At 50.2% G+C, this 27,289-nt stretch overlaps 2 protein-coding genes across 4 annotated transcripts in view; one reads left to right on the top strand and one right to left on the bottom strand.

The window, feature by feature from the left end:
- The window catches only part of LOC137306496 (pyruvate carboxylase, mitochondrial-like), a 1,155,436-nt gene that overhangs the window by 640,108 nt on the left and 488,039 nt on the right, over positions 1-27,289 (top strand). The window lies entirely within an intron of this gene.
- Positions 1,342-26,563, bottom strand: LOC137306497 (leucine-rich repeat and fibronectin type-III domain-containing protein 2-like). Its single transcript, XM_067975760.1, has 3 exons — positions 24,931-26,563; positions 11,363-12,792; positions 1,342-2,859 (listed from the first exon to the last, which is right to left on the bottom strand). Exons 2-3 carry the CDS (start codon positions 12,742-12,744, stop codon positions 1,983-1,985), a joined length of 2,259 nt encoding a protein of 752 aa, XP_067831861.1. The 5' UTR covers positions 12,745-12,792; positions 24,931-26,563; the 3' UTR covers positions 1,342-1,982.

Here is a 27,289-nt window from a genome sequence, read left to right as displayed (position 1 = left end):
CTTAATTTAATAATGGATTAAACTTGTCTTTTCAGATCCACCATACAGCAAAATTAAAATTCTCTCATCCGTGATACGGTGCTGATGCTGAGCTGGGGCTCTTTTCTCTGGAAAAGAGAAGGCTGAGGGGTGACCTGATAGAGGTCTTTAAGATTATGAAGGGGTTCGATAGGGTAGACGTAGAGAAGATGTTTCCACTTGTGGGGGAGACCAGAGCTGGAGGTCATAAATATGAGATAGTCACTAATGGTGGTGGCAGATTCAATCATGGCCTTCAAAAGGGAACTGGATAAGTTTTTTTTTATTCGCTCATGGGATGTGGGCGCCGCTGGCGAGGCCGGCATTTATTGCCCATCCCTAATCGCCCTTGAGAGCACTTGAAAGGAAAAAATGTGCAGGGCTACGGGGATGGGGCGGGGAGTGGGACTTGCTGGATTGCTCTTGCATCGAGCCGGCAAGGTCTCGACGGGTCGAATGGCCTCCTCCCGCACTGTAACCTTTCTATGATTCTAATAAATCCAATTGGGAATTCAGGAGAAACTTCGTCACCCAGAGAGCGGTGAGAACGTGGAACTCGCTCCCACGAGGAGTAGTCGAGGCGAATAGAGCCGATGCATTTAAGGGGAAGCTGGATAAACACATGAGGGAGAAAGGAATAGAAGGATAGGCTGAGAGGGTGAGATGAAGAGGGGAGGGAGGAGGCTCGTGTGGAGCATAAACACCGGTATGGACCAGACGGGCCGAATGTGCTGTAAATTCGATGTAATTCCATGACAACGGTTTGGATTTGAGGGCAGGCCCTAAAGATGGAAGGACCAGGGGACGTGCAATCAAAGCACGTAGAAGTAGGAACAGACTGGATGTTTCCCAGAGAGTAGGGAGCCTCTGGGATGTGTTTCCCGCTGGTGTGGTGGGTGCTGACTCTCTGCCTTCGAGAGGGAGCTGGACTGGTTCCTGACGGAGGCAGAGATCGCATCCTATGGAAGGCAAGTGTCTTTCGAGATAACACTTGGTCCACGCGATCCCCTGGTTTCCATCGCCTGAGGTAGTTGGAGAGGAATTTTCCAGAGTATTTTTCCCCTTGCTGGCCCCGGGGTTTTCCCTCTGTTTTCTTGGCCCTCCCAGGAGGTCACGTGGCCTGTGGGAGGGAATGAAATCTCAAAGTCAGGATGCTCCAGGCATCAGGAGAGTGGGGCAAGCTCGATGGACCATCTGGTCTTTTCCTGCCCTTCTCAGTGATCTGAGATCCCACTGTTAACAATACCCTACAACTATTAGTTTGTCCCTATCGAATTGAACAGGTTTCAGACTGGTCATTGTATTTATATATTTGTTTTATATTTAGGTCTGTGTTGATGTTATCTCCAATCAACTCGTACATAGGTAACTTTGGCAAATGAATAAAACCAAATTGGTTAGATTAAATTGAAAACAACACATCTGAATCAACATTCAAATAATAAAGACAGAGTCCTGGCCTTTTCGGAACACTAGTTTCCAGTGTGACAAGCTTTTACATTGCAGTTTGAGCTGCTCACTCGTCCAGTCCAGCTCCAACTAGTGACCCTGGGGCCAGTAACCGGCCTGCTTCGTCCTGCTCCGGAGTCAAACTAAAAGAGACTCAAAGCTGCCAATCGCCTCCCAATCCGCAGCACCCCCGAGGCCCAGAGAAAATTCGATCCCCCCGACGTCTGTGGTCTCGGTGTCGGTGATTGTGGTACCGGGAGATCAATCCAGTGAAAGGAAACTCTTTCGAATGTATATATATATATATATATAAAAAAAAGGAAGTAAAAAGGATTTCCTCCAGCGCAGTACGTGGGAAAAACTGCAACGCAGCCTGTCAGAGCATCTCTGCAGGTCAGGAATGGAGATGGCGGCATCCCGATTGGGTTTAAGGGGGCGAGCCGCTCTGCATTTCCCTTCCCCCTCGTTCTCGTTTCGGACCTCCCACAGCGCGTCGACAGCTCCGCCTTCCTGCCTCAGACGATGCTCTCTTCCAGCTCCTCTGAACTGTAGAAGGCTGCTTTCTGGCCCGCCACCTCGCTTTCGGCGTACTGCAGTAGCATTCCATGAACGGACTGGCTCCTTTTAGTCCAGATGACGCTAAAGCGTTTGGCGTAGCTGTAGCAGGTGGTGGCGGCAATGTCGCCCATGTCGAACGAGCAGCTGCGTTTGGTTTTGGCGGCGGCCGGCGTCGGGCAGAGCTGGCCGCAGCCCGGCCCGGCCGAGGCGGGGGCGGCCCTCCCCGGCCCCTGAGGCCCGGACCTCCGCTCCGAGCCCGGCCTCGCCCGGTCCTGGGCGCCGACGGGCGGGGGGTCGAGGCCAGCCCCCTCCGCTTGGCTCCTCTGCTTTGCCCTGAACTTTTTCCGCTGAGGTTTCGCTCGGTTCGGAGGCGCTGGGTGCCCCTGGGCAGGGGTGGAGGAGGGAGGAGGTGGCGCGGTCTTACCCGGCGGCTGCCCTTTGGAATCAAGGATCGTAACTCTCCTCCGTGGCAGCATCCCATTGGGCATGGGCTGGTTGCCGTTGGTCTGCGAATACACGTCGCTGACCTTGGGCGCCTGCGAGTGGGCACTGCCGCAAATCTTGTACTTGACCATCATGCCCACGGTGAACACCAGCAGAGTGACCACGATGATGCCGCCCACGATGACGGTCAGCGTGCCGCCCAGGAAGTGGGCGTGCAGCAGGTGGCAGTGCGGGTACTCCTCCTTGGTGCCGAACTGGGCACACCCGACCACCTTGGTGGCTGCCAGCTGCGTCACGGCGTCCCCGTAAATGGCCAAGATGCACAGGTCGTAATTCACCCCCGTGATCAGGTTCTTCAGGGTGAAAGCTTTGCTTGTCGACGGGATAATCCTGAAAGAGTTGGAGGGAAAGATGTGAGAGAGAGAGAGAGAGAGAAAAAACGACTGATCAAAACCCCTCCCAGTGCTGACTTACACCATCGATATCACACTTGCCACTGATTTGGAATGAAGTTTCATCGTTAAAATTGTCCGAGTGACTTCTTTTGGCATCTGTGCAGCTGCCTATTGGGCGCTGCCCCTCAGGAAGGATATATCGGCCTTGGAGGGGGTGCAGCGCAGATTCACCTAGAATGATACCGGGGCTAAAAGGGTTAAATTACGAGGACAGGTTGCAGAGACGAGGCTTGTATTCCCTCGAGTGCAGAAGATTAAGGGGTGATCGAATCGAGGTGTTTAAGATGATTGAAGGATTCGATAGGGTCGATGGAGAGAAACTATTTCCTCTGGTCGGGGGAGTCCAGAACAAGGGGGCAGAACCTTAAAATTAGAGCCAGGCCGTTCAGGGGTGATGTCAGGAAGCGTTTCTTCACACAAAGGGGAGTGGGAATCTGGAACTCTCGCCCCCAAAAAACACTGTCGAGGCTGGGGGTCAATTGAAAATGTCAAAACTGAGATTGATCGATTTTTGTTGGGTGAGGGGATTAAGGGTTACGGAACCAAGGCGGGTAAATGGAGTTAAGATACAGATCAGCCATAATCTGATTGAATGGAGGAACAGGCTCGAGGGGCTGAATGGCCTCCTCCTGTTCCTGTGTTCCTCGATTGAGACTCCATTCACACAAACAGGGCTGTAATTAAATCAAGGGGTCTAAGATACTACTGCAGAATCGAGCTTCGTCTGTAACAGATACAGTATGGAGCCCATGCCTCCTTGGTACTGAGGTGCTGTGTTGTACATTGGAATAGCCTGACTTAAAAATACCATCTCGTTCCCCTTCCACCACCCTGGTGGTCCCATGATACGGTAATGGAGTTGTTGACTAATCATTGCAATCAGTCTCTATCAATTAGCCTACAAGAGACCCGGACATGAGGCGAGGAAAACCCCCAGAGCTTTGGGAACCTTAGGTCCAAAGCCACCTTGTACTGTTTCGAGAGGCCTAGCAATTTGTACTCGGTGCGTTGGCAGACACTGGCCAGTCGAACCCGGGTCATTCTACACGCCTGCTTCAAACACTCTCAGCAGCTGCTGGTCAAACAGCATTAGAGGCTGCGAGCATGTCTCATCTCTAGGCTAAATTTAAATCTGAGATAGATAGCTTTTTGGCAACCAGAGGTATTAAGGGATATGGGCCAAAGGCAGGTATATGGAGTTAGATCACAGATCAGCCGTGATCTTATCAAATGGCGGAGCAGGCACGAGGGGCTGAATGGCCTACTCCTGTTCCTATGTTCCTGAGTCGGCCATTCAGCCCCTCGAGTCTGTTCTGCTATTCAATGAGATCATGTATCCTAACCCTATCCACCCGCCTTGGCTTCATAGCCCTCGGCTAGCAACAATCTATCGATCAAAGCTTGAAAATGATTAATTGAGCTGGCATCGACCGCTTTTTGTGGGAGAGAGTTCCTCACTTCTACCACCCTTTGCGTGAAGAAGCGTTTTCTGACTTCTCGCCTGAATGGCCTGGCTCTGATTTTAAGGTGATGTCCCCCTGTCCTGGACTCCCCCCAACCAGGGGGAAAAGTTTCTCTCTATCGATCCGATCAATTCCTTTCAAAATCCTTAAAACCTCAATCAGATCACCCCTTAACCTTCTACGGTCCAGGGAAGACGAGCCTAGTTTGTATAATCTCTCCTCATAATCTAACCCTTGGAGCCCTGGTCACATTCTGGTGAATCTGCGCTACACTCCTTCCAAGGCCAACCTATCCTTCCCAGGGTGCGGTGCCCAGAACTGTACACAGTGCTCCAGATTGTACAAGGGAACACTATGAACTGCACTGTTCTCTTCCCCATCATTATTTGCAGTTGCCTCTTTGTTCTGCCTTACGAGGTCTCCGCCCACACGCTGGTTCTGTGCAGCTTTCCCCCGATACCGTGTCGAGCCAAGCTCCCCATGCTCGGGCCGTTGTCAAGCGCTGCCAGGGAGTGAGAGGGCCGACGTGCTCTCCGATACGTCACGCGTCGGCACAGATTGGGCGGCCGTGGGCACGACCCCACGTCCTGATACGCCCCCCCACACCCCTAACCCTTGTCGCGTTGCTGATTGAAGTGCGAAATCCCTTGGTGGAAGCCATTTTGCCAAAATGCAAAATTTCAAAAAAAAAGGGCAATTTTTTCATTTTCCATGGAGATCTGACGGCAAACTGTTTTGTACCGCTGGTCGATCTCCCTGGGGGAAGGTAAGTCCCAAGTGTAGGTTAGAGGCCAGGAGAGGACCATTTTGTCCAAGACGGAGGCCGCGCTGGCCGCCATTTTGTCCAAGATGGCGCCCGCGCCCGTCGCCATTTTGTCCAAGATGGCGGCCGCGCCTGTCGCCATGTTTTCCAAGATGGTGGCCGCGCTGGCCGCCATTTTGTCCAAGATGGCGTCCGCGCCCGCCGCCATTTTGTCCAAGATGGCGGCCGCGCCTGTCGCCATGTTTTCCAAGATGGTGGCCGCGCCGGCCGCCATTTTGTCCAACACGGACTCCGCGCTTGGAGTCCCCATTTTAAGGTTATACTCTATGTCTCACATTACAACAGCGACCACACTTCAAAGGTGCTGTCAAACACTTTGAGGCCGTGAAAGACGCTGTAGTTCTTTTCGCCGGTGGGAGGGTGTAGTTACTGCCTGGCAGGTTTAGGACCATCGGAACAGGAGGAGGCCGTTCAGCCCCTCGAGCCCGTCCTGCCACTCAATCAGATCACCACCGACCTGCTTACACAGGAAGTTACCATTTTAATGTGGATGTAGGAATTTATAATGGAAGAAGGAGACAGGAAGTGCGTCTGGATATAGATTGATTGATTACGATACATGATTGAGTCATCGGAGCACTAAAAGGATACAGGTTCATGGTTTTAAGCAACGTCCTGCCGATAACTAGTGCTGACATGGTGCTGAGTGCCCAGCTCCTGTCTCTGTTCTCGGGATGTGAGTGATGGGTTTTGCTGCCTGTCCCCAGTTGCCCTGAGGGCACTGGGTCAATATTAACCCCACTCGGAGCCCGACTTAAAATCGACCATTGCCGCTTGGGAAACCCGGCAGTGAAAGGGGGGGGTGGCGGGAGCTGCGGCCTCCGCAAAGAGTGCTCCTCCCGACCCCTCAAGGAAGATTTCGGCCTCCACCGCACCCTCCCCACCTCCCCGTAAATATCGGGGCCTTGGTGCGGGACTGGAGTCACGGGTAAGGACGGCGGGTTCCCATCCCTGAAGGACACTTGTGACCCAGTTGGGTTTCCGCGATAATCCGAGAGCTCCATGGTCATTTTATCTAGTGCTAAACTGCCGCCCCAATTCACCAGATTTACTCAACTCTGTTTCCCATCTCGCCCTGGAGGGATTTGAACTCTGGGTTACTGGAACCAGTACTATAACCACTGGGCCACTGCACCCGACCTCAGGCACGTGACGGTGTTCAGTCAATAGAACAGCTGTCCAGCTAATGAACCAAAAGTGTAAAATCCATTCCGCAGCTTGTTAAATTTTCTTACACCAATGATATTGGCAGATCTGTATGATCGGATCAAGTGAGTAATCGAATCAGTAAAGGACAGCATTTATAGCAGTTGGACATTGAGTTACTAAAAGGAATCTCACCGTCGGATAGTTCTCCTGGTGTTATTTGGGCCACAGAATACAGAAGATTAAAAATACCTCCCCAGTAATACTCCCCAATAATACTCCCCCAAAATACCTCCCCAGTAACACTCCCCCCGTAATACTCCCCAGTAATACAGTCCCCGTAACACTCCCCCATTAATACTCCCCCAGTAATACTCCCCCGTACTACCCCCCAGTAATACTCCCCAGTAATACAGGCCCCGTAATACTCCACCAGTAATACTCCCCCATAATACTCCCCCGTAATACTCCCCCATACTACCCCCCAGTAATACTCCCCTGTACTACCCCCCAGTAATACTCCCCAGTAATACATCCCAGTAATACACCACCGTAATACTCCCCTGTAATACCCCCCACTAATACCTCCTGTAATTCCCCCCCAGTAATAACCCTCAGTAATACCCCACTTAGTACCCACAGTAATACCCCCATAATACTCCGCCATAATACCCCCCAGTAATACCCCCCTGTAATATCCCCAAGTAATACCCCCCAGTAATACACCCTCATAATAACTCCCAGTAACACCCCCCAGTAATACACCCTTATAATACCTCCCAGTAATACCCCCCAGTAATACACTCTTATAATACCCCTCAGTAATACCCACCAGTAATAACCCCTCAATAATACCTTGTAATATCCCCCAGTAATACCCTCCAATAATAACCCCCAGTAATACCTCCCAATAATAACCCCAATAATAACCCCCAGTAATACCTCCCAATAATAACCCCCAGTAACACTCCACAGTAATAGCCCCAGTAATATTCCCCCCCACTAATTCCACCTCCAGTAATTCCACCCCCCCCCCAGTCACCCAGTCTTACCCCAACAGTAATTCCCCCCACTCCGTAATGCTCCCCAGATAATTCGCCCACCCTCCGATTTGCTCCCCTTTAACCGAGGGCACTTCAGCGATCAGTTGTAGCTCCTGAATATCTTTTTTTTAAAAAACCACGGACTCACAGCAGCGTTTCCCCAATCAAGTTTGAAAAATGGAATGTGATTTTTCACAACCCAATAACCGTTTGAAGACAGTGCTGATTAAACCATTCAAAAAATCTCTCAGCGGTAAAAAGATGTCAGCAGACTAGATATCCAAACAGATGCCATCGGTAATGACTTGGACCTGACTGAATGCTTGATATCAACACTCATTTATAAACATACGGAATTTCACACTTCAATTGCCAATCGGCAAAAAAGGCCTTACGTCTAAAATTACCATAAGGCTGAACAGACCAGTGTTCTTGAATACGATGTCATAGTAATTTATTTCACAATTCTCCACTTTATTTTATGACTTGTAAAAGATGATGTAAAGTTTACCTTATTCACTCAGTGGTGTGACGGTGAGCAGACCAGCTACAAGGAAATGGTAGTGTAGCAAGATTGTTACTGGACTAATAATCCAACAGCAACAATTTGCATTTATATAGCGCCTAAAACGTCCCAAGGCGCTTCACAGGAGCGATTATCAAACAGAATTTGATACCGAGCCACATAAGGAGATATTAGGACAGGTGACCAAAAGCTTGGTCAAAGAGGTAGGTTTTAAGGAGCGTCTTAAAGGAGGAGAGAGAGGTTTAGGGAGGGAATTCCAGAGCTTAGGGCCCAGGCAGCTGAAGGCACGGCCGCCAATGGTGGAGCGATTAAAATTGGGGATGCGCAAGAGGCCAGAATTGCAGGAGCGCAGAGATCTCGGAGGGTTGTAGGGGCTGGAGGAGGTGACAGAGATAGGGAGGGGGGCGAGGGCCATGGAGGGATTTGAAAACAAAGATGAGAATTTTAAAATCGAGGCGTTCCCGGACCGGGAGCCAATGTAGGTCAGCGAGCACAGGGGGTGATGGGTGAACGGGACTCGGTGCGAGTTAGGATACGGGGGGCAGCAGAGTTTTGGAACCAGAGGCCTGTCGAGTAATCCAGTAGAACGTGAGTTCAAATCCCACCGTAGATTTGAACTTGAGAATTTGAATTCAGTTTGTGAACAAAAATCTGGAACGAAAAGTCACCATGAAGCTGTAGGATTGTCGTAAAAACCCAGCCGGTTCACTAATGACCTTTAGGGAAGGAAACCTGCCGTCCTCACCCGGTCTGGGCCTACATGTGACTCCAGACCCCGCACCAACGTGGACGACTCTTAACAGGGCAACTAAGGATGGGCAATGCATGCCTGCCTTGCCAGCGACGCCCATATCGACAGAATGAATGATAGTTTGCAAAAATCCATTGCTGTGAATCGTTACGAGAGAAGGCACTTGCAACTTTGCTGCCATGGATGTTACCATGGCGATTGTGTTCTCCACAGACAGCAGTATGTGGCAAGCTGAGTAAGGGATACTCCGCAGCAACGCGATTGAGATCAGAAGCAGGAGTCGTGTACCCATCACCTGAGCGCCTAAAATGGAGCTTCGAAATCGCTACCTGCAGCTTTTTTTTTGCGTTGCACAGTTTCAATATACACGAGGGTTCAAAGTTGCTTTGTACGCGGTCGGCTTTCGTGCTGATTCCGAGTGCAGCTGTGCGCAGTGTCCTTCGTACAGAGCCGAGTTGAGGACGCAGGATTAACAATTAGCGACGCTGCAAACGAGCAAGACTGACGATATCATTTGCGGTTGCAATCTTCGGAAAGGCCCGCCCGTCTGTCCGTGCCTCATTTCCTCATCCTGCTGTACTCTGATACTGGAGCTAGGGGTTGCCAATTCTCCAGGGTTGCCCTGGAGTCTCCAGGAATTGAAGGTTGATCTCCAGGCCACTTGCTGCGAGCAAAAACCCAGGGAGAAAAAATCGCTGGGGCATTGAACAAAATTGCGTGCTTTTCATTTTCATGGAAGGCTTTTGTTTATTAGTTACAAGAGTATTGGAGATGCGGGGGAGAGGGGAAAGGCTGTTTGACTGACAGCCAAGAATCACCCAATCGGGTAACAAAGAGTCTGCTCGCTTTCCGATTGGCCATGGGAAGGTGGGGCACCGCGAGGATGGACATGTTGGGCGGCCAATGGCGGGAGTGTGGGGCCGTTGGCATTGGGAGGTCATGTGACGAAACCTCCAGGAATACACCCAAGCAGAGTTGGCAACCCTGTCCAGAGGGGAAGTTGGCAGTGATTAAAGCAGCTTGGCTCAGTTGGTCGCACTCTCACCCCTGGGTCAGGAGGTTAGGGGTTAAAGCTCCAGGCCAGCAGTTTGAACCGATCATTTTGGTTGAGCCTCCACGACACAGTTCGAAGAACCGCAGGGAACTCTCCCACGGTCCTGGCGGAGAGGTTCAGGGAGGGAATTCCAGAGCTTCGGGCCCTGGCAGCCGAAGGCACGGCCGCCAACCGCGGAGCGATGGAAATCGGGGGATGCGCAAGAGGCCAGAATTGGAGGAGCGCAGAGATCTCGGAGGGCTGTCGGGCCGGAGGAGGTCACAGAGATAGGGAAGGGGCGAGGGCCACGGAGGGATTTGAAAACGAGAATTTTAAAATCGAGGCGTCCCTGGACAGGGAGCCAATATTGGTCAGCGAGCACAGGGGGTGATGGGAGAATGGGACCCGGTAGGATACAGACAGCAGAGTTTTGGATGAGCTCAAGTTTATGGAGGGTAGAAGATGGGAGGCCGGCCAGGAGAGCATTGGAATAGTGGAGTCTGGAGGTAACAAAGGCATGGATGAGGGTTTCAGCAGCAGATGAGCTGAGGCAGGGGGCGGAGATGGGCGATGTGACAGAGGTGGAAGTAGGCGGTCTTGGTGATGAAGAGGATACAGGGTCGGAAACTCATCTCAGGGTCAAATCGGACCAAAACCTTGCATCTGTGCCCACTGTCAACCATTTCCATTATTGGTTCCTATGTCCATATTTGTAATGGAAATTGTCCTTGCGAACTTGTAATTACGCCCTCCTGCCAGTGGTGGTGCTCCAGCGCCACTACTGGTGGGAGTATGAAATTACAGCGTGACAAGTTTACTCAGGTTGGGCCCATTCGAGGTGTGGACATAGAAATTTAGAATGGAAATATAAAGATAAGGACTGAATGCACAACTTTAAAACAGAAACAGATGCGTGGCCTGGTCCACGCCCTCTAACCCTGCTTCATCTGAAGATTACACTTGGTCTCAACTCCCTGTGTGCAACGCTAAGGGAGAAATCCGGAATATGGGAACAGGAGTAGGCCATTCAGCCCCTCGAGCCTGCTCGGCATAGATTGATTCCCACTGCCTGGTTGTCAAGATGGCCGAGTGGTCTAAGGCACCAGATTCCATTACCTTACCCTAAAGGTCGGTGAATTCTGGCCCCTTTTTAAGGGCGTGGGTTCGAACCCCTCTTCTGACACTAGCTTTTCAATCTCACAAATGCCGTCGGCATCAAAGAGACCGCTTCAATTTAAATGTGGCCGCCTCGAGTACCTCATCGGTATCGCCGTTTGCCGACGAAAGCGAATTATTTCGGCACTTGAAGGGAAAAAATTTGCAGGGCTACGGGGAAAGAGCAGGGGAGTGGGACTAATTGGAGAGCTCTTTCAAAGAGCCAGCACAGGCACGATGGGCCGAATGTCCTCCTCTTGCACTGAACCTGGATGATACTATGATATATCATAGAGGATAGCACAGGTTAAGTCCGTTGCAAGGTTACAATACATCTCTGGGTTGAGGTAACGATAACTGTCGGGGCTTTCCTATGGGGTTGTGATATGGTCTCACCACCCACCCCCGCCCCAATTCCCCCCCACCACCCACCGCAAATCAGTTGCACCGTTGGCGACGGTGAGCTGAACGTTGGCGTCGAAACGGCCGCCCTCTCACCTGTACACGAGCGTCTCGTCCACGGAGGAGTTGTACTGGATCTGGTACATCCACACGACATGCGAGGACTTGGCCGCGGACCACCTGACCAGCGCACTGGTGGCCGTCACCTCAGCCACGGAGACGGTCTTCTCTCGCGCCCGGCTCCCGTCCGTCCCGTTCGTCACGGGCTTTGTGGAGGTGGTGATGTCCGAGGAGCCTGGGTCCCGGTGCAGGACGCGCTCGGTGCCGTTGCCCCGGTGGGGGAGGGGGATGATTTTCAAATCGGCCAGGGCCGTGGACTCCCCGGCGGCATTGGTGGCGAAGCAGGTGTATGCGCCGTCGTCTCTCATGGTGGTCACCAGGATATCCAGCGTGCCGTTTCGGTAGGAGGTCAACCTGGACGAGTTGGATATGATTTTGTCTTCCGGCGAGACCCAGTGAATTATTGGCTCCGGGTCCCCGATAGCTCGACATTTCAACGTCGCCCTCTGACCCTCGAGGATCCAGATCTTGTGAGTGTGCCGGGTGATCAGTGGAGGCTCGCAGATAAACTCCTCCTCCGGAATGTACCAGAAGTACTTGCCCGCGAGGTGGGAGGGGGAGGCGCAGGTCTCCATGTCGTCCTCCCGCACCAGCCTCCGCAGCCACAACAGCTCGCAGTTGCAATGCAGTGGGTTGCCCCCAAAGCTCAGTGTGATGGTGGACGTGTACGGGGTGGGGCTTATAACCCCGGTCTGCGACCGGGCAAACAGCGAGTCTGGAGGTAGGGTCTGTAACCTGTTCGACGTCATGTCCAACCTTGCCAGTTGGAAGAGCTCTGCAAATGTCCCTGGCATGATGTAGTCAATGAGGTTGTGGTCCAAATTGAGCATGTGCAAGTTGACCATATTCTGGATGGCCTCCCAGGGGACCTTTTGTAGATTGTTGAACGAAAGGTCAAGGTCCTCCAGCGTGACCAGAAAATCGTCGAAGGCCGTCTCCACGATGCTGATGAGCTGGTTGTTGTTGATGATCAGGTGCTGAAGATTGACCAAGCCACTCAAGTTATCATCTTGGATCGCAATCAAGCGGTTACTGTCCAGATGGAGCGAGCGCAGGCTCTCCAGGTCTCCGAAAGCAAAGGGCTGGATGAAGCTGATTGTATTCCTGGACAACGTGAGGTCCACCAGACCAGACATGTTGAGGAAGTCCTGCTGCTGCACCACGCGGATGAAGTTGTCAGCCAGCCTCAGCTCGACTGTCCTGCGGTCGATGTTTACTGGGATGAACAGGAGTCCCTTGTTGGCACAAAGGGTGCTGAGGGACTCAGAGAGGTTTTGGCACGTGCAGTGGAACGGACAGGCCTCGGCTAAAGCAGACATGCTTCCCGCCAGCAGAAAGCCAAAGAGTATCCCTTCCATTGTAGCTCGGTTAGAGAGACCTGCAGCTGACGATCGTCCAAGTTAGATCTGTGTGAGAGAAAGAAAACAAGGTCAGGTATATGCAACGTGGTGATCCACAATGGCGGATCTTTTCCGAGCAGTCCACAGTCCGCCTCTCTACCTCGCTCTCCTCCGACAAAACTGACCTCTTCAACCAAGCTTTTGGTCACCTGTCTTAATACCTCCTTATGTAGACAAATGTGAGGTCATCCACTTTGGATCAAAAAAGGATAGAACAGGGTACTTTCTAAATGGTAAAAAGTTAAAAACAGTGGATGTCCAAAGGGACTTAGGGGTTCAGGTACTTAGATCATTGAAGTGTCATGAACAGGTGCAGAAAATAATCAAGAAGGCTAATGGAATTCTGGCCTTTATATCTAGAGGACCAGAGTACAAGGGGGCAGAAGCTGCAGCTATACAAAACCCTGGTTAGACCGCACCTGGAGTACTGTGAGCAGTTCTGGGCACCGCACCTTCGGAAGGACATATTGGCCTTGGAGGGAGTGCAGCGTAGGTTTACGAGAATGATACCCGGACTTCAAGGGTTAAGTTACGAGGAGAGATTACACAAATTGGGGTTGTATTCTCTAGAGTTCCGAAGGTTAAGGGGTGATCTGATCGAAGTTTATAAGATATTAAGGGGAACAGATAGGGTGGATAGAGAGAAACTATTTCCGCTGGTTGGGGATTTTAGGAGTAGGGGGCACAGTCTAAAAATTAGAGCCAGACCTTTCAGGAGCGAGATTAGAAAACATTTCTACACACAAAGGGTGGTAGAAGTTTGGAACTCTCTTCCGCAAACGGCAATTGATACGAGCTCAATTGCTAAATTTAAATCTGAGATAGATAGCTTTTTGGCAACCAAAGGTATTAAGGGATATGGGCCAAAGGCAGGTATATGGAGTTAGATCACAGATCAGCCATGATCTTATCAAATGGCGGAGCAGGCACGAGGGGCTGAATGGCCTACTCCTGTTTCTATGTGGCTCGGTGTCAAATTTTGTTTGGTAATCGCTCCTGTGAAGCGCCTTGGGACGTTTTACTCTGTTAAAGGCGCTATATAAATGCAGGTTGTCATGACACATGTGAGGAATGGCGTGGGGTAGTTTGCACTGTGTTCAGAAACGCTACATTGGATTGGCACTTAGAATCACACAGCACGGAAGGAGGCCGTTCGGCCCATCGCGCCCGTGCCGGCTCTTTGAAAGAGCTCTCCAATTAGACCCAATCCCTCCCCCCCGCCCCACTCCCTGCTCTTGTAAATTTTTCCTTTTAGTTATCCAATTCCCCTTTTGAAAGTCGGGCAGTGCGTTCCAGATCGGCGCAGTGTACCGTGAAGCCATAATCTACGGCTTCGGCACAGAGCGCGTTATTGAGCTCGATGTGCTGAAAGAAGTGGCGGGGACATCAGCGGGGGGGGTTTGAGATGCAATATTTTAATTTTATTTCACTTGCAGGAAAAATCATTCATTCATAACATGAGTAATTCCCGGATTCTGCTATTAGTGTCAAGAAAGACTGGTTAAACACACCATGAAAGAATCTAATAGGAGTCGCATTGACGGATCACTTAAATCGGGAGAGTCAGTACTCCCCTTCGCTACTGAGATCCTCAGCCATGACCGCTCCAGAATCGCTCAACGATATCGTTTTGCCTTGCATATATTATACAGCAATTAAGAAACGCCTAGCATTATATTTTAAGACCATCAGTAATGCAGCAAGGGGTTTGGAGGGCACACTCCGCCGTTGCCTCTGCGATTAAGGGGCCGCTCCCGAACACTTATGGTATCGCGGGCAAATTTCTCCGCCCGTCTGCGAACTGACAGGATCGGGAATGCTGCACCCAGCCCCCATTTTGTATGCTTACTGCTTTGTAAACGGTCAGGTGTCTGTTATGGTGTTCCTTAAGTTGAGGGTAAGCTGCCTCTTTTCTTTCTCGTGGTTGTCTTTCCCTCCTGGCCCTCAGGTGAGAGAAGGGGAGAGTGGGTGACCTGTTGCTAGCCCCCCGTCCGATGACGCCCCGTCCCCCGCCTGTCCCACCCAGTGCACCTTCCGCGTCACCTCTCCTCCCAACTATTTCAAATGTCGCTGGTGTTTTTTTGTATCCGTGTGGTTCACATCAATTGGCGTTAATTGTATTCAGGTGGTGCATATCAACTGGGGACAATCTTCGATCCATTTATAGGAGAGCTTATCTAGGGTGTGGAGTGGGTAATTTCGAGCTCTGCGAATAGAGGCTTGGAAGCAACTGAAGACCAGGCTCTAGAATTCTATCTTTCACCACCTGGCTATCCAATTTATTACAGCTAGGTCTCCTTGCTCTCCTGGTCTCCTCCCGTTTCTGGCTAGATTAGGGAATACTTTTTTTTTTAAGAATTAGATATTAGCGAGATGTGTGGGGATCAACACTCAGCCCAAATCAATTCATTTCTTGCTCATTCACCTGCTTTTGAAAATGTGTTTTGTTTTATATGTATACGGAGGTCGGGGTGGGGGTGAATTCCCCAGACAACTGGGTAACCGGGGTTAAGCAGCCACCCGACTGCTGAATTCACCCCCTTTCCCCCTGCAGAGAAACACCTGGACGTTTCTACCGCCTCCCCTCCGCCCTGTTTTTCGGTGGAGACCAAAACCAGAGGCCATCAATATAAGATAGTCACTAATAAATCCAGTAGGGGAATTCAGGGGAAACTTCTTTACCCAGAGAGTGGTGAGAATGTGGAACTCGCTCCCACAAGGAGTAGTCGAGGTGAATAGCATAGATATATTTACGGGGAAGCTGGATAAACACATGAGGGAGAAAGGACTAGAAGGATAGGCTGATAGGGCGAGATGAAGAGGGGAGGGAGGAGGCTCGTGTGGAGCACAAACACCAGCACGGAGCAGTTGGGCCGAATGGCTTGTTTCTGAGCTGTACATTCTATTTGCTTTTGAATATATGAATGTATTTGCATAATAATCAACTCATTTGCATGCAAGCCAGCTCTTCAATCCGATTTCTGCCTGCTTTTTTCCCTGTCAACAAATTGCGGCCTCCCAATCGAACCAATAGCGAACATCTCTGGCCGCGTTTGGCACAATGGGGCGTAAATTGGCCGCAGAATGGGCTCGAGCAGATGGGAAGCCTGGTCTTACACTCCGCCCGATTCTGTTTTCTAACGCAGTCGACTCCAATGGAAACAGAAATCGAGCAGAGTGTGGAACGGGCGGCCGAGATCGCCCAAGAAACATTGATACCCCAATACGTCCTTTGTGTAGAGGGGGAAAGGGCTCGGATCCTGACGAGACCCTGGCCCCCTGGCCGGAAGCACACTCCTCCTCCAAACAATTTCAAAACTCCCCATCTCCAGCTGAACCCAAACCCACTTCGATTGCGCCCAGGAACAATAGGTAAGGGTTCCCCGATGGCTGGTTTACGTCACGTTGGCTGTGGCTCAGTGAGTCTCTCTCTCTCGCCTCTGAGTCCAAAGGTCGTGGGTTCGAGCCCCACTCCAGAGGCTTGAGCCTACAGTCTAGACCGACACGCCCAGTGCCAGTACTGAGGGAGTGCTGCGCTGTCGGAGGTGCCGTCTTTCGGATGAGACGTTAAACCGAAGCCCCCGTCTGCCCCTCTGAGGTGGATGTAAAAGATCCCACGGCCACTATTGGAAGAAAAGCAGGGAGGAGTTCTCCCCGATGTCCTGGGGCCAATATTGATCCCTCAACCAACATCACTAAAACAGATTATCTGGTCATTATCACATTGCTGTTTGTGGGATCTTGCTGTGCACAAATTGGCTGCCGCGTTTCCTACATTAAAGTACTTCATTGGCTGTAAAGCGCTTTGGGACGTCCTGAGGTCGTGCAAGGCGCTATATAAATGCAAGTTCTTTCTATTTTTACCGAGTGAACAACTGACCAGCAAGTCCCAGGTTCGATCCTTGGTGTCTGCTGATTTGAGTCAGCACACTGGCAGTTTAGTGCTCCTGGGTTAGGGAGGGGGAGCGACAGCCAGAGATTGCGACCCCTGCTCACTGTCCATTGACCTCCGCCCCCTCATCTCCTGGAAGGGCTCATGTCTAGATGTCGGATGCAGACTCGATTGAGCTAAACTATAATACTGCCTTCAGTCCAATTGCCCACGGACACCGGTCGGGCTTATCCATGATGAATGGCTGAGATACCAGTAACAACAACTTGCATTTATATAGCGCCTTTAACGTAGTAAAACCTCCCAAGGCGCTTCACAGGAGCGATTATCAAACAAAATTTGACACCGAGCCACATGAGGAGATGTTAGGACAGGTGACCAAAAGCTTGGTCAAAGAGGTAGGTTTAAAGGAGCGTCTTAAAGGAGGAGAGAGAGGCGGAGAGGTTTAAGGAGGGAATTCCAGAGCTTAGGGCCCGGGCAGCTGAAGGCTCGGCCGCCAATGGTGGAGCGATTAAAATCGGGGATGCGCGAGAGGCCAGAATTGGAGGAGCGCAGAGATCTCGGAGGGTTGTAGGGCCGGAGGAGGTTACAGAGATAGGGAGGAGGGGCGAGGGCCATTTGAAAACAAGGATGAGAATTTTTAAATCGAGGCGTTCCCGGGCCGGGAGCCAGTGTCAGTCAGCGAGCACAGGGGGGGGGTGACGGGTGAACGGGACTCGGTGCGGGTTAGGATACGGGGGGGCAGCAGAGTTTTGGATGAGCTCAAGTTTACGGAGGGTGGAAGGTGGGAGGCCGGCCAGGAGAGCATTGGAATAGTGGAGTCTGAAGTTAAAGGCACGGGTGAGGGTTTCAGCAGCAGATGAGCTGAGGCAGGGGATAGGTGGAAAAGCACAAATTTAAAAAAAAAGACTTTTAGAAGAATGACGATCTGGGGCTGATTTTCTTGTTCGGATTTGGCCTTGATAGACAAAGAGGATTAGCCTGCCTCACGGCGGAGACAATCACTATGAATTGCTTGTAGTCTGAAGCACCAATGTGTCTGTCTGTGGAGAGAGGCTTCCAATTTGATCAGTGCGGAGACCTTGTTACTGTGGGAGTGCTGTGTGGACACTTTGAACACAGGAGTCTGATTATACACAAGCTGCTGGGGCAAATTGAAGCTGCACAATTATGAGGGAAATTGTGCAGCTTTAAAACATTGAAGGAAGTGTTGTCATCCAAAGCAGAACTGAAGGATGAGAGAGCAATTGCAGTGCAGCTGATTTCCTTTGCAGTGCCATGTATTAAATATTAAATTCTGCATTTACCTTGAAAACATTAGCCCCGTTACAGGGGAACACAGAGAAATGCCCGGATAGGCCCTGCTGCTGGATATAAACAGTTCATTGTATGACGTTCATTTTTACAGATTTTGCCTGTTTGTGGTGGGACTGTGCTGCTCCCTGACGATCCCCATTACGGTCCTGCCCGGCCCCCGTCGGAACCGTTCCCAGCTAAAAGGAACGGGGCTAAAAGTTTAGATTACGAGGACAGGCTGCCTAGACCACAGGAACATCGGAACAGGAGTAGGCCATTCAGCCCCTCGTGCCTGCTCCGCCATTTGATAAGATCGTGGCTGATCTGTGATCGAACTCCATATACCTGCCTTTGGCTCCATATCCCTTAATACCTTTGGTTGCCAAGAAGCTATCTATCTCAGATTTAAATTCAGCGATTGAGCTCGTATCAATTGCCGTTTGCGGAAGAGAGTTCCAAACTTCTTCCACCGGGTTTATTCCCTCGGGTTTGGAAGATTAAGGGGTGATCTAATTGCGGAGTTCAGGATTTGATAGGGTAGATGTGGCGAAACTATTTCCTCTGGTGGGGGGAGTCTGGAACAAGGGGGCGGAACCTTAAAATCAGAGCTGGGCCGTTCAGGGGAGATGTCAGGAAGCACTTCTTCACACAAAGGGGAGTGGGAACCTGGAGCTCTCTCCCCCAAAATACTGTCGAGGCCGGGGGTCAATTGCAAATTTCATAACTGAGATTGACTGTTAGGCAAGTGTATTGAAGGGTCATGGAACCAAGGCAGAGTTAAGATACAGATGAGCCATGATCGAATCGAATGGCGGAACAGGCTCGAGGGGCTGAGTGGCCTCCTCCTGTTCCGGAACGTTCCCGGGCCTCTGTCGACCCTGAGAGGGCCACGATACAGAATGGTACAGAAGTACCTTCCGCCCCATCTCGGCAAGCCCGACTGAGATCGGGAGTTGACAAGAATCCAAGGCCTCCCCCCCCCCCGCACCCCTGCCCCTTGTTGAGGCCTCGAGCCTTGATCTGCTGTAACCCCCACTGCTCCGCCTCCCCCTCGACCAGCCATTGGAATTCCTCGGATCGCAACGACGCTGTGCTGTCTTCCCAATCACGGCTCCGTTCAGCCGTTGGGAATTACATACTCGGGGGCGACTTCACCCCTCTTCCCGACTTACAAGACTACTCTGGTCGCCCACACCATGAGGCATGGACTCGCTTGGCCCTCACAGGACACTACTCAGTAGTAAGTGAAAGTCGATCTTAAGCATGACAAATCTGTATTAAATACTCCAAAGTTCAATTGTACTGATAATCAATCTCAAGTAATTTGCTTTGAATGCAGGCCGCAAGTTGAAAAGCATCAGCGGAGTCCAGTACTGTTCATTAATAATTACGGAGCGCAGTGTAACAAGCCAGGGATTTTACATAGAGCCAGAGAGGCTCGACGCGAGCTCTGTGGCTAAAAGCTCACCACCCACAGCAAGGCGGTGACACATTCAGGGTTTAGCTGATGGCACGGCCACAGTTTAATGAGGGCTCATCGCTGATTCAGCAGCCCAGAGCATTGCAATTCTCACAAGGCCTCGGACTCGATGTTCCCAGTAAGCGCTCAAGAGGCCTCTGCGATATTCCATCATCCCTGCGTTTTAGAAGATTAAGGGGTGATTTGATCGAAGTTTTCAAGATATTAAGGGGAACTGATAGGGTAGAGGGAGAGAAACTATTTCCACTGGTTGGGGAGTCTCGGACTAGGGGACAGATTAGAGACAGGACTTCCAGGAGTGAAGTCAGGAAACACTTCGACACACAAAGTGGGGGGAGAAGTTTGGAACTCTCTTCCGCAAACGGCAGTCGATGCTCGCTCAATCGTTAATTTTAAATCTGAGATTGATCGATATTTGGGGATTAACGGATATGGGGCTAAGGCGGGGAGATGGAGTTAGGTCACAGATCAGCCATGATCTCACTGAATGGCGGAACAGGCTCGAGGGGCTGAATGGCCTACTCCTGTTCCTATGCTGTGTTGACATCTGTGCGATGCCCTGTGTGAGGTGACTGTACAGGGAGGTGGGGGATGTTACAGTCAAGATGACTCTGCGAGGGAGTGAGAAGTACTCAGTTCAGAAATATCGAAAGAAAGAAAGAACTTTCATTTATATAGCGCCTTTCACGACCTCAGGACGTCCCAAAGTGCTTTACAGCCAATGAAGTATTTTTGAAGTTGTAACGTAGGAAACGCGGCAGCCAATTTGCGCACAGCAAGATCCCACAAACCAGCAATGTGATAAATGACCAGATCATCTGTTTTAATGATGTTGGTTGAGGGATAAATATTGGCCCAGGACACCGGGGAGAACTCCCCCCTGCTCTTCTTCCAATAGTGGCCGTGGGATCTTTTACGTCCACCCGAGAGGGGCAGACGGGGCCCTCGGTTTAACCGAAAGACGGCACCTCCGACAGTGCAGCACTCCCTCGGTACTGGCAGTGGCAGAGTCGGCCTGGATTATGGGGCTCAAGTGTCTGGAGCGGGGCTCGAACCCACGACCTCCTCCTTTCTTTCGAATCGGGTTATTTTCTATTCGAGACGTGCTTGTCTTCAAATATTCTGGTGGTTAACATTTGGGCCCCACCTCTTTGCATTGTGAAGTTGATTGAGCTCCTCGAGTGAACACTAGTCGTGAAGCCACTCACCGATTTTATGTACAGCTAGCTGCTCTCCCGTGGCATTGCACATGGCAAGCCACGACCAAGTGTAGTCTTAAACTGAAGTGGAGTTAGAGGGGCGGGGGGTTGAGAGCGGGGGGAATAGCTTGACCGGGGCGCAAAGATGTAATTCAGTCCCCATTTTAAAGTCGCACATTCTGCCCGTAATTTTTTGTATTATGATTATACGTTCTCATAGAATCGGAACAGCACAGAAGGAGGCTGCTCGGCCCATCGTCCCTGTGCCAGCTCTTTGAAAGAGCTCTCCAATTAGTCCCACTCCCCCCCCCCGCCCTTTCCCCGTAGTCCTGCAAATGGAAACACGGAAAATAGGAGCAGGAGTAGGCCATTCGGCCCTTCGAGCCTGCTCCGCCATTCGATATGATCATGGCTGATCCTCTATCTCAATACCATATTTCCCGCTCTCTCCCCAAACCCCTTGATGCTTCTTGTAACCCCTCAATGTTTCCCCTTCAAGTATTTGTCCAATTCCCTTTTGAAAGTTATTATTGAATCTGCTTCCACCGCCCTCTCAGGCAGCGCATTCCAGATCGTCACAACTGGCTGCGTAAAAAAAAAAATCGCCTCATCTCCCCCCTGGATTTTCTTCCAATTACCTTAAATCTGCGTCCCCTAGTTACGGACCCTCCTGCCACTGGAATCAGCTTCTCCCTATCTACTCCATCAAAACCCTTCATGATTTTGAACACCTCGATTAAATCTCCCCTTAACCGTCTCTGCTCTCAGGAGAACAACCCCAGCTTCTGCAGTCTCTCCTGGCAACATTTATAATGGAAGCTGCCTACGTAAACTCGTCACACTGCAACTGCACCCTCCTGCCAGTGGTGCAGTGGAGTGCCTCTGCTGGTAGGAGGGTGTCATTACAGTGTGACCAGTTTACATAGGCAGTTCCCATTATAAATGTGGCCTTATGATTTATGAAAGGAAATGCTGACAGGAGGTGTGCAGAGAGCCAGAATACATTATTATATTAAATAGAGAGATGTATAGTTAATCCTGGGATTACAAGAAACTATTTTCCTTGCAAGACATTGGCAGGTCTTAGGTCGGGGATTCAAGAATTTGCTTGTGTTCAGTGTATGAACATCTGTTTCATTTGAAGCGAGATTGTTGTCTCTCCCTCTTAATTGCTCATATTTCCTATCAGAGCTGGCAATTTCTGCTGTTGGATTTGCTTCATAATTTCATGAATGAAAGGGGTTTAAATGGAATTTCTTTTCAGCCCTTGTCAGAACCTATTTCGACCTTCAAATATTCCCTCTGCAAATGAGTGTGAACCCACGCCAATTTGCATTAATTTAACAGCACTTCAGTGCACGCAGGCTATACACAGAGCCCAGGACATCATTCTGGAAATGAGTTAACCCCTTGAGGGTGTGGGGATTTTCAAACTACTGCCCTGATCCATCCGCTCCCATGGCAATGGGCTGAACCCTTTGATAGAGGGTAGTTGTACACTCCTTAATAACAACACTACCCCCCAGCTTTCATTATATATCATTTGTATGTGCGTATCTCTCCAGCCGACATCTGGCAACGAACTGGATTGACTCCAGTGAGCTGTTCCAAATCACGAAGGGTTTTGAGAGAGTAAATAAGGAGAAACTGTCTCCAGTGGCAGGAGGGTCGGTGACCAGAGGACACAGATTTAAGGTGATCGGCAAAAGAGCCCGAGGCAACACGAGGAAACGTTTTTTTTTAAGTTGTGACGATCTGGAGTGCGCTGCCCGAAAGGGCGGTGGAAGCAGATTCAATAATAACTTTCAAAAAGGGAATTGGAGAAATACTTGAAGGGAAAAAAATTTACAGGGCTGTGGGGAAAGAGCAGGGGAGGAGAGTGGAACTAATTGGACAGCTCTTTCAAAGAGCCGGCACAGGCACGATGGGCCGAATGGCCTCCTTCCGTGCTGTACCCAGCGTGATACTATGATATGATTCTCCTCCGTCCAAGGAGTGAGCAGGGAGAGACTTCAGTAATGTGCCATTTCCTAGTTTTTTTTAAAACAGAAATTGCTCAGTTATTAAATTTCCCGGAGTTCTCACAGAATGGAGTTTTATCTTCGTCTAACTTTACTAATGACGGAATGGAACGACGGCCGATGATCAGCGCATTGTCCCATGAGTCGGGTCGGCGGGGGGGGTGGGTTTGTTGACGTGGGGTAGCAAGGACTCCTCCTGTGGGATACCCTCGTGGCTGGTTACAGAGTGGGCCTTGTAGATTCCAGAGAGCAATGCAGCGGTCAGCATTGAGTGAACAGGTAGTGACAAAGTGTCTCTTTGTGAACATGTACCATGTGTACATGTTGGTATTGTGAGGTGTACATTATGTGCACATGTTGGTATTGTGGAGTGTACATTATGTGTACATGTTGGTATTGTGGGCTGTACATTGTGTGTACGTGTTGGTCTTGTGGGCTGTACATTATGTATATGTGTTGGTCTTGTGGAATGTGCATTATGTGTACATATTGGTATTATGAGGTGTATATTATATGTATATGTTGGTATTATGGGGTGTAAATTATGTGCACATGTTGGTATTGTGGGCTGTACATTGTGTGTGCATATTAGTATAATGGGATGTACATTATGTGTACATGTTGGTAATGTGGGGCGTGCATTGTGCACATGTTGGTATTATGAGGTGTATATGTTGGTATTATGGGATGTGCATTATGTGTACGTGTTGGTATTATGGGGCGTACATTATGTGTACATGTTGGTATTGTGGGGTGTACATTATGTGTACATGTTCGTATTATGGGATGTACATCAAGTGTGCATGTTGGTATTTTGGGGTGTGTATTACGTATACATGTTGGTAATGTGAGGTGTACAATATGTGTACATGTTGGTATTGTGAGGTGTACAATATGTGTACATGTTGGTATTGTGAGGTGTACATTATGTGTACATGTTGGTATTGTGAGGTGTACAATATGTGTACATGTTGGTATTGTGAGGTACATTATGTGTACATGTTGGTATTGTGAGGTGTACAATATGTGTACATGTTGGTATTGTGAGGTGTACATTATGTGTACATGTTGGTATTGTGAGGTGTACATTATGTGTACATGTTGGTATTGTGAGGTGTACAATATGTGTACATGTTGGTATTGTGAGGTACATTATGTGTACATGTTGGTATTGTGAGGTGTACAATATGTGTACATGTCGGTATTGTGAGGTGTACATTATGTGTACATGTTGGTATTGTGAGGTGTACATTATGTGTACATGTCGGTATTGTGAGGTGTACATTATGTGTACATGTTGGTATTGCGGGCTGTGCATTATGTGTACACGTTGGTATCCCTGCCAGTGGCGCTCTCTACATGAATCACCTACTACATGTACATGTTGCTATGGAGGAAACACTTAAAGGGTTAACCAGATATGAACATTGTGTGTGAATTGAATCTGTGCTAATTGTTCCCCCCCGGGTAAAGAGGTGTCACATATTCCCCAGTAAAATTATTAAACATTAATATTGTCCGCTGGGAACAATTGCATGATGTATAATTTTATAAAGAAGGGGACATTTTCCAGTAATGTATTTTTTTAAAACTGTGCCCTTGAAAGCGAGCAATGCATTACCATATTGGTGAGGTTATTCTTGTGACGGTATCAAGCTTAGAAATCAATGTGGGGGTTAAACAGGGGGGAGAAATGTGAACACTGAACATTTAATATTGGTGGGAAGTGTCACAAAAGCATGATGAGCCCTGCCGTGTTAAAATCCTGCCAACCGCCCCCCCTCGCCGACTTGCCATGACTAAAATTGTAGTGCACCAGATATATTTTATCAACGCAGCCCAAGTCTTGGGGCTTTTGATGCTCGTTTGGCATGCAGCAGCGACCTGGTTTATTCAAACACGGGTAAACAAATTAGTCCCGAAGACTACAGGACCAAGCCACATCAGAGGGACAAAATCTTCAGTCTTTAAACACAGGGTGAGAACATTCCTGAGTGAGGCTGGCTGGCACGCAGCAGTGCAAGGGTTAAAACCTCTGCACAAACACACAGTCCTTGCACACACACACACACACACACACACACACGGAAAAAAATAAACACCAATTTCAGAGTAAAGCCTGTCATTCCAGCAATGACCTTCACATGTAAATGGTACCGCACGGAGATCTCTTACTGCTCTGTGCTGAGCATCGCACACTTTTTAAAAATTATTTTATTTTCCTGTGTGCGCTTCAAAAAAAAGAGAGAAGTTTACCTTTTTTTTTTGGCGCGGCATTCAGCCCTGTAACGGCAAACATCCCTCTTCCACACTCCCATCGACCGTCCGTCCTGCATCCCTCGGCGTCCGAGCCTGCCTGTACATCTTGGGCTGGTCTGGGAGCGATCCGAGGTGTGTGTGTGTGTGTGTGTGTGCTTTTTCTCTTCCTTCACCCTGCCCTCCCTCCTTCCCTCCTTCCACCAGATCCCGAGAACGCAGCTCAGCTCAGCTCGACTCGAGCTGTTTAATGGTCAGGCTCCAGAGATTCATTTGGTATCTCTGCTGGTGGCTGAAAAAAGCAGAAACAGACTCCAAAGGAACCTGGTCGTTGCCTTTGATCTCTCCAGTGCTAGTACTCAAGATTCCCCTCTCCCTCTTTCTCTGTCTCCTTCTCTCTATCTATCTCCCCTCTCTCTATCTCTCTCTCCCTCTCTATCTATCTCCCTCCCTCTCTGTCTATCTCCCTCTCTCTATCTATCTCTCTCCACATCATATCTCTCTCCCATCTCTCTATCTCTCTCTATCTCTCCCTCTCTCTATCTCCCTCTCTTTCTCTATCTCCCCCTCTTTATCTCTCCTTCTATCTATCTATCTCCCTCTCTCTATCTATCTCTCCTTATCTATCTATATCCCTCTCCCTCTCTGTCTCCCTCTCTCTATCTCCCCCCCTCTCTCTCTCTCTCTCCCTCTCTCTGTATCTCTTTCTCTCTCCCTATCTCTGTTTCTCTCTCTCTCTTTGTTTCGATCTCTCCCTCTCTATCTCCCTCTCTCTCTGTATATATTTCTCTCTCTCTCTCTGTCTAGCTCTGTCTGTGTGTGTCTCTGTCTCTCTGTCTCCCTATCTGTCTGTGTGTCTCCCTTTGTCTCTCTCTCCCTCTCTTTGTTTCTCACTCTCCCTCTCTCTATCTATCTCCCTCTCTCTATCTATCTCCCGCTCTCTGTGTTTGTGTCTCTCTCCTCTCCCTCTCTGTATCTCTCTCTCTGCATATATTTCTCTCTCCCTGTCTCCCCGTCTCTGTTTCTCTCTCTCTGTGTCTCTATCTCTGTCTGTGTGTGTCTCTGTCTCTCTGTGTCTATCTCTCTCTGTCTCCTTATCGGTCTGTGTGTCTCCCTCTCTCTCTCCCTCTCTTTGTCTCTCTCTCTCTCCCTCTCTTTATCTCTTTCTCTCCCTCTCTTTGTCTATCTCTCTCTCTCCCTCTCTTTGTCTCTTCCTCTTTTTGTCTCTCTCTCTCCCCCAATCTTTGTCTCTCTCTCTCTCTCTTCCTCTCTTTGTCTCTCTCTCTCTCTCCCTCTCCTTCACACACTCTCTCAGTCTAGCCCAGTTGCCCCACTCTGAGTGGAACTTCCACAGCACTGTCGATGGCACAGACTGATCACTTCCTCACCGGCACGCCAGCTGTCTGCAGTCAAAGCCTCCTCCTCCTCCTGTCTCGCTCTCCGTCCCTCCGCACCCTGACTCCGGGAGCCTTCAGTCCGAGGGGCCGACCGGCCGCACATTCTCAAACCACACTCATTCAGCCCGCTCTCGTGCTCTCTCTCCCCTGCTTCTCGTGTTGTCAGCAGATTAAACACCGTATAATCACACTGCAGGCTGCAGCCCTGTCTCCCTCCCGACGGGAAGCAAAGGGACCTGCTGCTGTTCACGCATTCAACTCCCGGGAGTGAGAGCTGGGAATCCAGATTAATTCTTTATTTTGGTCTTGTTGCGGGGGAGGGGACAGGGGCGGGTGGGGGGTGGGGGGTGGGGAGAGAGTGGCCTGGAGCCCCCCCTCCCCCGTCGCAGAACAATTGCCTCGGAAGAAGTTGACAGAATTGAGGGAATTGGCGAAATGCTGAGAATCATGCGGCACAGAAGGAGGCCGCTCGGCCCATCGGGCCTGTGCCGGCTCTTTGAAAGAGCTGTCCAATTAGTTAGTCCCACCCGCCCCCCCCCCTGCTCTTTCCCCGTAGCCTTGCGAATTTTCTCCCCCCTGCCAAGTATTTCTCCTTGTGAAAGTTGCAGCCCATTCCAGATCGTAACAACTCGAGGCGTAAAACAATTCCACCTCATCTCCCCCCCCGCCCACCACCCCGGCTCTGCTTCTTTTGCCGATCACCTCAAATCTGTGTCCTCTGGTTACCGACCCTCCCACCGCTGGAAACGGTTTCTCCTCATTCGCTCCGTCAAAGCCCTTCCTGACGTTGAACGCCTGGATCGAGCCCGCCCTGAGCCGTCTCTGCTCCGAGGAGGACAACCCCAGCTTCTCTCAGCAGAGCTCTGGGGAAAGGGCAGGGCGCGGTGGGGCGGGGGAGGGGGTAGGTAGTGGGACTGATCGGAGAGCCCTTTGAAAGAGCCGGCACAGGCACGATGGGCCGA

This window comes from Heptranchias perlo, chromosome 43 (assembly GCF_035084215.1).
Source record: "Heptranchias perlo isolate sHepPer1 chromosome 43, sHepPer1.hap1, whole genome shotgun sequence".
NCBI classification, from domain to species: Eukaryota; Metazoa; Chordata; class Chondrichthyes; order Hexanchiformes; family Hexanchidae; genus Heptranchias; species Heptranchias perlo.
Note: the sequence above shows the minus strand (reverse complement) of the source record. Positions and strands in the feature narration are given on the sequence as shown.

Coding starts and splice junctions, on each gene's coding strand:
- LOC137306497 (XM_067975760.1), bottom strand. CDS start 12,744: ATGGAAGGGATACTCTTTGGCTTTCTGCTGGCGGGAAGCATGTCTGCT. Junction 2,860..11,362: donor GACGAGACGCTCGTGTACAG/GTGAGAGGGCGG, acceptor CAACTCTTTCAG/GATTATCCCGTCGACAAGCA.